The sequence below is a fragment of the Lissotriton helveticus genome, chromosome 3_2 (assembly GCF_964261635.1).
Source record: "Lissotriton helveticus chromosome 3_2, aLisHel1.1, whole genome shotgun sequence".
In the NCBI taxonomy this organism is placed as follows: domain Eukaryota; kingdom Metazoa; phylum Chordata; class Amphibia; order Caudata; family Salamandridae; genus Lissotriton; species Lissotriton helveticus.
In genome coordinates this window covers 499,344,345-499,356,661 of record NC_136062.1, presented here as the reverse complement: position 1 = coordinate 499,356,661, position 12,317 = coordinate 499,344,345, and the positions used below count along the sequence as shown (strand labels likewise).

At 48.9% G+C, this 12,317-nt stretch overlaps 1 protein-coding gene across 3 annotated transcripts in view; it reads left to right on the top strand.

Annotated features, from left to right (window-relative positions):
• The window catches only part of FNBP4 (formin binding protein 4), a 235,524-nt gene that overhangs the window by 164,500 nt on the left and 58,707 nt on the right, over window positions 1-12,317 (top strand). For all 3 annotated transcript variants that reach the window (XM_078684505.1, XM_078684506.1, XM_078684507.1), the window contains one exon: window positions 11,369-11,526. In XM_078684505.1, coding sequence (XP_078540631.1) covers window positions 11,369-11,526 — 158 coding nt within the window. The remainder of the gene's footprint in view (window positions 1-11,368; window positions 11,527-12,317) is intronic.

Here is a 12,317-nt window from a genome sequence, read left to right as displayed (position 1 = left end):
GTGTGAGTGTTTGATTGGTTCAGATGCTCCGTCCATCGCCACCCCCTTTTGTACTGCTTTTGTAAATAAGACAAAAGGATAATTGCATTTTTTTCAAAGAATGTTTTCAAAGATAAAAAAACAAATGTTTTGATAAAAAAATTCCTTGAGTTTGTGTGGAATTACGCTCACTGCTGTGACGAATTGCAAAATTATTACCCAAAGTTCAATGATTCCTCAAGGATTTCTGTTTCTTTATTGAATATACCCAGTTCCTAGGGGAATAGTGGGTTGCCCTGTTGTATTGAGCAGCTCTAAGAGGCCTTCTCTGGTCACTATGCCCTGGGTACCATTTGCAAGGGGCTGACCTGTGACCAAAGATACCAATTGGGTTTAGATTTCAATGCAATTTTTTAGGGAAGGAACATAGGCCCTGGGTACCTGATTAACAGGAGCCCTGGGAACACTCAAAGTACATCAGCAATTCAGCAAAAAGGGGGGGCAACCATGCAGAAAGAGGGCATTTTGTCACAAAGCACATTTTTCAGTCCCCGCCATACCAAAGATGGGGGAGACTCCTCTAATCAGGGCTAGGTCTGTCTCATCCCCCCCACCCTCCCACGGCGCATAATTGAAGGTGTAGTCCTCCCAGTTAAGGTGCCCATTGGCCCTAACGGCTACTCCTCTAAAACACTCCTAAATGTAGTATTTAGGTAGCTCCCCTAGATCTGCAAACTAGTTCCTGCTGACCGAAGAAAAACGAAGACGCCATGCAGCAAAGCCTGAAGAGGACCGATTTGGGCCCAGCTGGTCTCCAACTTTAAAGAGCCTACAGAAAAGACGCATGGCCTGCAGCCTGCGACTTCCAGAACCCATGGAAGACTTCCTGCACTTTGACAACGACCCGAACTCCCAACGACAGCGGACCGAACTTCAAGAAATCTCTACCAAGGACTCTGGCTCCCTCCGGAACAATGAGTCTTCACCACTCTGCCTCCGTGCCACGACCCAGAACAGGTTCCCCAGTGAGCCTGACAAAGTCCAGCGTTGGCTGATCCCTCCTGGACTCCACGATTACGCCTGCAGCCTGAATCCAGAGGCTCCCACTGACTCGACTGGCTCCGATAAGAAGAATCTGACGTCTGACATCTGGCGCCCATGCACACAAAGCCCCTGGGCCTCGATGAGCTGACTCACCGGTGCCCCTATGACCCCCTACATCTCTACTTCACTCTGCTACCATTGCCCAATCTCTGATTGGGCAGGGCTCCTCAACCTCAAGATGGCCGGAGCCCGGAGTTGTTTCACCTCGCCTCCCCCACCTGAGGGGTGGGGTTTGCAGAGGCTGGCACACCCCCTTTCCTTCCTTCGGGTTTCCCAACAGTCTTCCCGCCAGAGTGGGGGTCAGAACTGGTGGGGCCAGTTGCTGAGTACAGCAAGTGGCCTGGAGAAGCTCATAAAAGGCAGCAGGCCTTTGAAGCTTCCCCCTGCCCATCCTGGGGGAGGAGGCCTAGCACCTTGCCCAGGACGTGCATTATTGCAGGCCCAGGACAGTGGATAGCTCTCTACCAAGGGGTCCAGCAACATGTCTGCTGTGTGGCAGCCTAGGCAGCCTCTCAGACAAGACGTGGATTGCAGGTTAGGTTCAGGGGGCATCTCTAAGATGCCCTCTGTAGTGCATTTTACATTAAATCCCACACTGGCATCAGTGTGGATTTAATGTGCTGAGAAGTTTGATATCAAACTTGTCAGTCTTCAGTGTAGCCATTATAGTGCTGTGGAGTTCGTAATGACAACCTCCCAGCACCATATACTCTTAATGGCATCACTGCACTTACAGTGCCCAGGACTGGCCCTGGGTACTGTAGGGGCTCAGGGCTCATGCACCTGTGCCCACACCACTGGCATAGGGCACCCAGCTAGAGGGGTGACTGATGTAGGCCATGGCAGTGTAATTGTGGGCATGGCGCACAGGGATGTGTGCCATGTCGACTTTGTGTAGTTCTGTACCAGGTCACTCTGCCTGCAAAGGCAGTGTGTGGGTGTCGGGGTACAAGGTTTCTGAGGGTGGCACAATAAGTGCTACAGCCCTTAGGGGTCTTTTCTGGTCCCAATGCCCTGGGTACCTAGGGTACCATTTACCAGGGGCTGACATGTGGGCAGAGATGCCAATTGGGTTTAGGCTTTAGTACAGTTTTTAGGGAAGGAACACAGGCCCTGGGTACTTGAAAGTCGTAAAGGAAGGACAAGGGAACCCTACTCACAACGGAACCCAGGTGATTAAGTATTTAAATAAAGAACATTGGTTCTTGTGGGGGAAAAAATACTTGATAGTGGTAAAGAGGCGTAAGCTATGTGGTTTAAAACAGGATTAAGTTGAGATGCCAAAGAGAAAGAACTTCCAATACACCAGTATAGGCTTTCAATGAGTTGTATTGAAAAACATTTCAAATTGTATTAAATACTTTCATACATAAAGCAAACATTTTTACAGTTGTGTAAAGTGTCCCAAGTGAATAAATGAACTAAAGCATTCAAATAACAGAAGTGAAAAGATATGTGCAAGGTTTCAGTATTTTGTTCGTTTTACAAAAGCAACCACTGTTTTTCCCCCCAAAAAATAACATCTATACAATCATAGAATGCTATTTTTGCAGCGTGAATCTTTCTGGATTCACTATGCTGTGCATTATTCCGCGGTCTTGTGGTTGGGTCCGGATTCGTAGTCTTTTCTTTGGTTTTTTTTTTTTGTAGCCCAGGTGGGCGTCGGCGTCACACCCCTTTGGGTGTATTTCCGGTGACGTCGGCATGCTTCCTGCGGAAGCTCCCACTCTTGGGCGCCATCTTCAGATTCTTTTTTTCCGCGGTCGGGTCTGGATCGTTCCCGTTTGGGCTCCAGACATTTTTGGAGAAAGAAGAAAGAAAATACAGAAAAGACGAGGAGAAGTCATCTGAAGACTACAGGGGACTTCATCGACGAAAAGCCGGCGAGGAGAAGGTGTTTTTCATCGAGATCATCGACGACCGTCGACGAACACGCGACCAGAGAGGCCCTGGACGCTCGATGATGGACAACACGCCGTTCAAGTTCTGCCGTAACTGCCACCACAAGTACGCGCAGAAGGACCAGCACCCGGTATGCAACCTTTGCCTACCGGTGGACCACGAAAGCGGAGACTGCAACGCCTGTTCCGCCTTCGCCCCGAAGACCCTTCGTGTGAGAGAGAGGCAGAGGGTAGCACACGCCACCCTGCAGGGGAAGGCCCCGACTCCGTCCCTCTACGAGCTGGGGATGTCCTCCGAGGAAGAAGACAACGCTGCCGCCGAAGACGACAGCTACACGGTCGTAGAGACCGATTACACGAAGACTTCTGACAAGGTAGGAGACTCTTCGGCCCCCAAGAACCCGAGAGACTCTGAGTCTAGAAAAATCGAGGGCATGACCCCGAAAGCGCCGACGCCAAAAAAGGTGGCGTCCGCGACTACTCCCAGGCCCAGCGGATCCTCCGAGAAGGAGTCCCCGGCGCCGAGGGCTGCTGATCAGCAGAAAACTTCGAAAATCGTCCCCGAAAAGGATCGATCGACGCCGAGGGAGAAAGACCCGAAACTGACGACGACGACCAGAGACCCAAGATCCGGTCCGACGTCGAAACCTTCGACGCCGAAAGGTACGGCGACGAACCATCCGCCGAAAAGAACGGCCGACCCATCCGACGCGGAACACGCGGCAGAGATGGAGAAGAAGAGAAGGCGCCTCGAGGCCGAAATGGAGAACATCATGCAGCGGAAGAAAGATTTCGATGCAAAGATGAAGGCCTTCACGATCCCTCACAAGACCAAGCCACCGGTGGGGGAGGCAGTCGAGGAGGAGGAAGAGATCGCCGAAGTCGTCGAGGAACAAGACCAGGACGTCGAGGTGATCGACGACCAGGAGGAGTACGAGAATCCCTACGATAGTTACAACTATGGGGAGGAAGAAAGCAGGACAGACGCAGACTCGACACCCTCTGACCTACAGGAGGTAGATTACATAGATGTCGACACCGACAGCCCCGAGGAGGTGGTCGACACTTACCCCTCGAGGCCCTCGCCGCCGGACAACATCGGGGCCTACAACTCGGTGATACAGGCTGCCGCAGCAGCTTTCAAGCTCGACGAAGAGAAGCAGAAAGCAGACTTCCTTCTAGAAACATTGCTCCCAACACAAACGAGGAGCCAGTTCCTTCCAATGCTCGAGAGCGTCTTGGCTCAGGGGAAGGAAGCTTTCAGGGAGCCCGCAACATGCAAGGCAGTAACTCCCAGAACTGAGAAGAAGTACAAGCATGCCACTAAGGACCCGGCCTACATTCAGGGCACGGTCTCCGCAGACTCCATTATCACGGCCACAGCAAGAAGGAGGGCTAACGTACCCACTACCTCGGGCCCACCACCGGATAAGGAGAGCAAAAGGATGGATCTGGTGGGCAGAAGGATCGAACGGAATGCCGCGACCCACTGGCGCATGGCTAATTCAAACGCCCTGATAAACAGGCACATGTACCAAATCATGGAGGGACTGGGGCAGTTGGTGAAGGACCTGCCCCAGGGATGCCAGACAGAAAGCCGAAAAGCTGGTTGAAGAGGGAAAAAACGCGGCAAACTCTTGCCTTAAGACGGCCCTGGAGGGGGCAGACACCGCCAGCAGGCTCATGATGATGGGCGTCACGGAAAGGAGGCACGCCTGGCTCAGGATATCCGGTTTCAAACCGGAGGTGCAACACAGCATCCTGAACACACCGTTCAACGGCAGCACGCTTTTCGGATCAACAGTTGATGAAACGCTCAGCCAACTGAAGAAAGATAACGAAACGGCAAGATCCATGGGAGCATTGCAGTTCAGAGGGAACAAGAGGGGCACCCCGTCACGGAGGCCCGGCGGGAGAGGCGGAAACCAGCCAGGTACATCACCAGGCTTTCCAGCAAACGCACCAGGCAGACTCGCAGACTCGGCAGGGTCATCAGAAGCAGTCCTGGCAGTACCAACAAAGAGGCCAGTCCTTTCGAGGGAGAAATGGACGGGGACAAAATAGAAGAGGGGGGCAGCAGCCCACCTCCAAGTGACTTCAAAAAAATCCGTGTGCCCGCCCACAAAAAAGACCCCAGGGGGCAGCACGTACAGATGGGTCAAGACAAACTAGACACCTACGACCACAGGACACCAGTGGGAGGAAGATTAAGATTCCACCTCCAGGAGTGGAGAGGAATCACATCAGACAAATGGATCCTCTACATTATCCAATTCGGATACTGCATAGAGTTGGAGGGGAGGCCAACAAGCAGAAAACCAAAAAGAAAGCCACTAGCAAGCAAGCAGCTGCAGTGCCTTCAGGAAGAAGCAAAAGAACTCCTGCAGAAGCAGGCCATAGAACGGGTACCCTTCAAGGAAAGAAACACAGGAGTATACTCAACGTACTTCCTGGTACCAAAAGTAGACGAAACAATGAGACCCATTCTCGATTTACGGTCCATGAACAAATTCATAAGAACGCAAAAATTCAAAATGACCTCCCTGCAAGAGGTGCTCCCACAATTGCAGATCGGGGACTTCATGGTCACAATAGACCTCAAAGACGCATACCTGCACATTCCAATGAACAGAAAGCACATGCTCAGGTTCACCGTCGGAGAAAGCCACTACCAGTTCACGACACTGGCCTTCGGTCTAAAATCAGCGCCAAGAGTTTTCACAAAGTGCCTCGCAGCAGTCGCAGCGCACCTAAGAAGGCAGGGGATACACGTATACCCTTACCTGGACGACTGGCTGGTGAAAGCAAACTCGTACCAGAAATGCAAGGTGCACGCACATACAGTGACCAGCACGCTCATAAGCCTGGGGTTCTCCATCCATTGGAAGAAATCATCAATGGAGCCAGAACAAGTGAAGATCTTCCTGGGAGCACAGATCAACACCTTACAGGGCAAGGTGTTCCCCAGCGAGAAGAGGGCGAGGGCGCTGGTGAAGGAAACTCGCCTCTACCGGAAGGGACAAGCTCAGACAGTGAGGACTGCGAGCAAGATCATGGGGATGATGGCATCATGCATCCACCTGGTACCGAATGTACGACTCCACATGAGACCCATTCAAGAATGGCTACAGGAGCAATGGTCACAAGCTACAGGCAGTTGGGAGGATCTAGTGGTTGTAACGCACGCAGTGCAGAAGGAGATGACATGGTGGACCATGGAGAACATAGCAAGGGGAAAGCCTCTAAAGCCACCAATGCCAACAGTGACCATCACCACAGACGCATCCCTGAAGGGATGGGGCGCTCACATGGAGGAGCTCAAGGTGAGGGGTCTATGGACACCAACAGATGCGACAAAGCACATCAATTATTTAGAATTGAAGACAATCTTCCTTGCACTGAAAGCCTTTCAAACAAGACTGTACAAACACAAGGTGTTGATACAAACCGACAATACCACTGCGATGTTCTACATCAACAAGCAGGGGGGCACACAGTCAGCCCCGCTTTCAACGCTGGCGCAGGAGATATGGAGATGGGCCATCCCTCTCAAGATAGACCTGCTAGCCATACACCTGCCAGGGAAGGACAACATACAAGCAGACTGGCTCAGCAGGCAGACATCGGCATCCCACGAGTGGGAGCTCAATGCTCAGGAGACAAGGCGCCTATTCGACAGGTGGGGAACTCCATCGGTGGACCTGTTTGCCACACGCCAGAATGCAAAATGCCAAAACTTCGCATCCAGGCAGCCCGAGGAAAGATCACTAGGGAATGCCCTATGGATAGATTGGTCAAGGACATTTGCCTACGCCTTTCCCCCGATACCACTGATGCACAGAGTACTGAGCAAATGCAGAGCGAGCAACATGACACTGATACTGGTCGCACCACAGTGGGCGAGGCAGACATGGTATTCGCAGATCATGGAGATGACACAGTGTGCACCCCACAGATTCAGCAGGAGGAAAGACTTACTCTCCATGCAGAACGGAGAGGTGCTCCACCCAGGGCCAGAGAACATGAGCCTAGTAGCGTGGCTCCTGAGGACATAGAGTTCGCACATTTAAGATTGCCAGAAAGTACCCTGAGGGTACTTCGGGAGGCAAGAAGACCTAGCACTCGGAAGTGCTATGTTGCGAAATGGAAAAGGTTCACAATATGGTGCAGACAAGAAAGACTTCACAATAAAATGAAGGACTCCACAGTGCTAAAGTACCTGACGCACTTGCTAGAGAAGAACCTTAGCTCATCCTCCTTGAGAGTTCACTTGGCAGCGATAGTCGCCTACACAAGGGGAGAAACTTGCAGGAGTTTCTTCACATCACAGGTGGTGAAGAGATTCCTAGAAGGAGCGAAAAGGATCGCACCACCCAAGCGGGTGCCACCACCTGCATGGAACTTAAACGTAGTCCTAACGGAACTCATGAAGGAGCCCTTTGAACCAATCCACAAGGCGTCCTTGAAGATGCTAACTATGAAAACAGCTTTCCTGGTTGCAATAACGTCCTTACGCAGAGTAAGCGAGCTTCAGGCTCTGACGCTACAAGAGCCCTACATACAAATACACAATGATAGAGTTGTGATGAGGACTGACCCACACTTCATGCCGAAGGTGGTATCTAAATTTCACATGAACCAGTCTATACAGATACCGAGTTTTTTCCAAAAACCGACAACTGCCGCAGAGCGAGCTCTGCACACCCTGGACGCCATAAGGGCAGTCATGCACTACATTGAGAGCACGAAGGGACACAGGAAAACAAAACCGTTCTTTGTGTCATTCGCCAACAGTTACATGGGAAAGGCAGTAATCAAAAAGACCATTGCACGATGGATCGCACAGACAATTCAACTCTGCCACAAGCGTGCAGGACAAGAGCTAGCAGAGGGGACACGTGCCCACTCCACTAGGAAAAAGGGGGCTACAATAGCCTTCCTGGCTAACACACCCATACAAGACATATGCCTGGGGGCAACATGGGCTTCGGTGCACACGTTCACGAAGCACTACTGTGTGGACATACAGATGAACAAGGAAGCTCAAGTTGGACAGAAGGTGCTACAGCACATATTCAATACCCAACGCTCATCTTCCACCCAACCGCCACAGAGATGAGAAACCGCTACAAAATCTATGCACAGCATAGTGAATCCAGAAAGATTCACGCTGCAAAACAAATAGTTTTCTTACCTGTCGGTGTAGTTTTGCAGCTTGAAGATCTTTCTGGATTCACTAGCGAACCCACCCACCTCCGCCAGAAAGATGAGGCTGGAGAGAGAAGAGGTGGAAATAGAAAAGTGGAAAAGACTTTGAAGGTACAAAGCGGTAAAATATCACCTGAATAGAACATTGCCATTACTTCGGAAACGAAAGAAACACGGAAAAAAAGAACCCGAAGATGGCGCCCAAGAGTGGGAGCTTCCGCAGGAAGCATGCCGACGTCACCGGAAATACACCCGAAGGGGTGTGACGCCGACGCCCACCTGGGCTACAAAAAAAAAAAAACAAAGAAAAGACTACGAATCCGGACCCAACCACAAGACCGCGGAATAATGCACAGCATAGTGAATCCAGAAAGATCTTCAAGCTGCAAAACTACACCGACAGGTAAGAAAACTATTCGTTCTCAGAAGGTACGCTTTTTACAAGTCAACGGCGTTTCGACCCTAATATGGTTGTAGGGTCTCTTCAGGACCTACGATGTGGGACCTCTGGGAAGAAGAAAAATGTGTTTTAGATTTGCCTCTAGTGTAAGTTAAGTTTTTTTGGGAATATATTGGGTCATTGTTGATTATACCTGTTTTTTAGGAGCGCCTGATCACTGATGGTGTACGTGCAAAACCGTGCGAGATTAAAATAAACGTACAAGTACTCACTAGGCAACCCAGCCGGGTTCTGTTCGGAGAAAACAATATATACGGTCATTGTTAGGGCATGTATCAAACTGTATTTAAGAAGTAGTAGGAAAAAGGATGCTATATATACTATTCCTTTTCATTTAATAAGTCCACTTACCCCTAACGAGGGTGTGTCTAGCGATTCACGGAGGGTGCACAATGGCAATCTTTCCTATCAAAGCTGTAATCCGTTGAGCTTCTTATGGTTTAGTATTGATAACGACCGCGGGAGCTCAGGGGCACTGGATGCATATCGTGGATGATTCTGTATTAATATAATGATCCGATTCAGCATCTGTAGTGTCCTGACTAGTAATGCATTAGAAGTCCTAGTACAGTGATTCATTCCTATGTGACCTCGCACATAATGTTCTTTCCTGTGTATAGGAAAGATGGCCCAGTATTAAAGGGGCTTGAAAGGCAGGGACCCAAAGCACATCAAGGGAAAAGTGCATCAGTTATCAGGTAAAAAGTGTGGGGGGGAGGGGGTTGCTGCAACAGAAACCCACTTCCTTACAGGTATGGCTTCGTTGGTGAACATCCTTATAGCTCCACTACTTGGTCCACTCCACACATTCACCAAGCTCTATTGTGTGGGTCTCCTATCACACCAACAAGTATATGTGGGCGGGCTGTACTTCCTACACCTTTCCAGTCCTCGAACATCCTCGGGTTTTTTGGTGGGAATTTTTATTTATCATTTTAAACATAACATGAATTGTAACATAAATGTCACATTGCAGTCACAGCAGAGTCAAATATTGAGACAAAGTAAGTACATTCATGCGTCTGGCGACAGATTATAACATTTGTGGTTGCACAGGGTGGGGCGGTGCGCTTCAGCCCCTGGGTACTCAAAGCAGCATGGCTGTAGGTTGGTTAACGTAGTGACCTCTTCGGTTAGCCACCATGTAGGAGAGTACGGCTTTGCAGTCTATGCACAGCATGTTTATGTGCAGCTGCGCATTCCACAAACTGAAAATGTCACCTGGTAAGCTTTGTTTAGTCGCATGTGGTGCTTAGATTCGCATGTATCCACCCTCCTCCCTGGAAGCTTCGGACTGTTGCAGATGTCTCTTTTTTTGCATGGTCATCTTCTGTTTCTTTACTCTCAATTTTCATCCCCACCCACCATGTGACAAATGTTTTTAGCCTGAGAACCGATGCCCATGTGCGTTACCAGTGATAGAGGAGACACTATTCCTACCCAAAGTTGTCTTATATAAAAATAAGTCCTGCACATCCGTGCTCAACACTAGGTGGCCCGAGTAGTTTCAGCATGTGATCTACAGTTGCTTGCAGGTAAGTAACCTTTTCCTTTCCTAGCCTGACTATCCGCCACAAATTCATAATTGACCCGGTCCTTTTCCTGCTATTTTACAATTTACATAAAATTAGCCAGAGGTAAAGAACTTCTCTTTAATGGCTGTCTGAGCTGAAGTTGGCTGAACTGACCACATTTAAAGAAGCAGCCCTCCCATTTTTTTCTGGGTACTGCATTTGTAAACCTGGTTTAACTTAGGTTTATCATTATTAGAAAATGTTCCTACGTTAGAAATGAAAATAAACATTTTCTTGAAATAAGCTCAATCTAAGAGTATAAGGATGTGTCCAGCCTGGTGGCCGGATATTGTTCGAACTTTATGAATCTGAGAAATATCCTTGAAAAAATGAACCTTTCCTTACTGTAGAAACTGACGGAGCAACAAAATCAATCTCCAGTCAGAACTTTTACTGAGAAGGTCTTTGCTTGGAGGTAAGTAAAGTGAGCATGTAGCTGAGTTTCCCACAAAAACCAGTTGTGACCTCCCTCCCGTTCACCCATGCTCTGTGAGGCTTCACCAGGGCAGGTACCGCCTCCCGCAGTTAAACTACACAGTTTGTGCCCACACTGATCTGATGGTATGCAAGATCTTGGTGGCTCATAAGCATCTCACACACTAGTGTCCTCTGAGGGTAGTCTGGTTACTGAACAGTCACTTACCTTCTGTGTGCCTAAATACTGTTACACTCAAACCGTATGGCTAAAAAATTTCTTAAGCACTTGACGCTCTTAATACTTTGGCCAGGCAGCAGGATTTGCTCAAGTAGTGTACACATTAGATAGAAATAAATAGACTGGACAGACTACTTGTTTTTACTTTTTTCTTTTTAGAAATAAAGGAACTATATTACAGGTAAATAAAATATCTGACCCTAAGAATTAGAATACACATTTAAAACCAGAATTGTTTACCTTCTGGGCCCAAGTTATAAACCTACAAGCTATTAATGTTGCGCCACCTCTCCTAAATTTCCAACACCTTGGTAGTTTCGTACTATCCCCCATGCCCACACTTTTAATTTCTGAAATGCTGTTTTCTGCCTTGCCATACCCAATGCGAGTGGGTTCAGCCCCCTTTACACCCCCATTGACCTAATGGTGGTTCCTGTTCTTTATCCCTGAGCATGCATCTTTCTAACTACTGATCCATCTCTTTCAGATAAAAAAGAGCAAAACGAAGATGCCTTCCCTTGTGCAGAAGTGGCAGACGATCCAGCGGGAGCTGGATGAAGAAGAGAACTCTAGCTCCAGCGAGGAGGACCGGGAGGTGATGTCCCACAAGCGTATCGAAGAGTGGAAGCAGCAGCAGCTGGTTACGTAAGTCCTAACCTCACACAATCTTAAATAGAATAGACTTGTGAACCCAAGCTCTGTTGGCTCTAGGGCAGTCAGAGGTTTCTTTTTTAGTGCTCAGTGTGTACTCTTGTTTACTACTGTTGTCCTGGGTTTATAATACTATATCTGACAAAGCCATCTAGCTGCAGATTCCTTACATTTAAATTTCCCAGGTGCTGCCCAGATCCGGAAGATTTTTCTTTAAACAGTATCCTTGCGCGCCGGTACGTGGTGTCCGTCTGCTCCACGTGACGATGTTGGCATCTTCTCCGTGAAGCGAGCATCTGTCACTTTTTTTTATTAGGCTTTTTTCGATGTTTGTCGAATATTTGGGTGTGTAGGATGTCCAAGACAATTTCTGTATTCAAGCGTGCGGCGACTGTGACCGCGCCATGTCCCTAAGTGATCCACACATGGTTTCTTTGGTGCCTGGAGCACAACCACAACTTGTAGTCGTGCTCTTACTGCTGGACACTGGCTCCGAAAGCTTTGAGGGAGTGGTTCCTAAAGCTACTTTTGCAGCCTGAATATATTCTGCATTCACATGCTGTGCATTATTCTGCCATCTAAAGGTTGGGTCCGGAACTGTAGTATTTCTTTTTCTTTTTTGTTGGGCGTCGACTTACCACCATTTAGTGTCCTTCTGTGACGTCGACGTGCTTCCTCCGGAAGCTTCCACCTTTTGTTGCCATCTTCAGATTCTTTGTTTTTTCCGCCTTTTAGTCTGGATCTATGCAGAAAGAGCTCCCAAGATTGGAGAGAAGAATCTACAA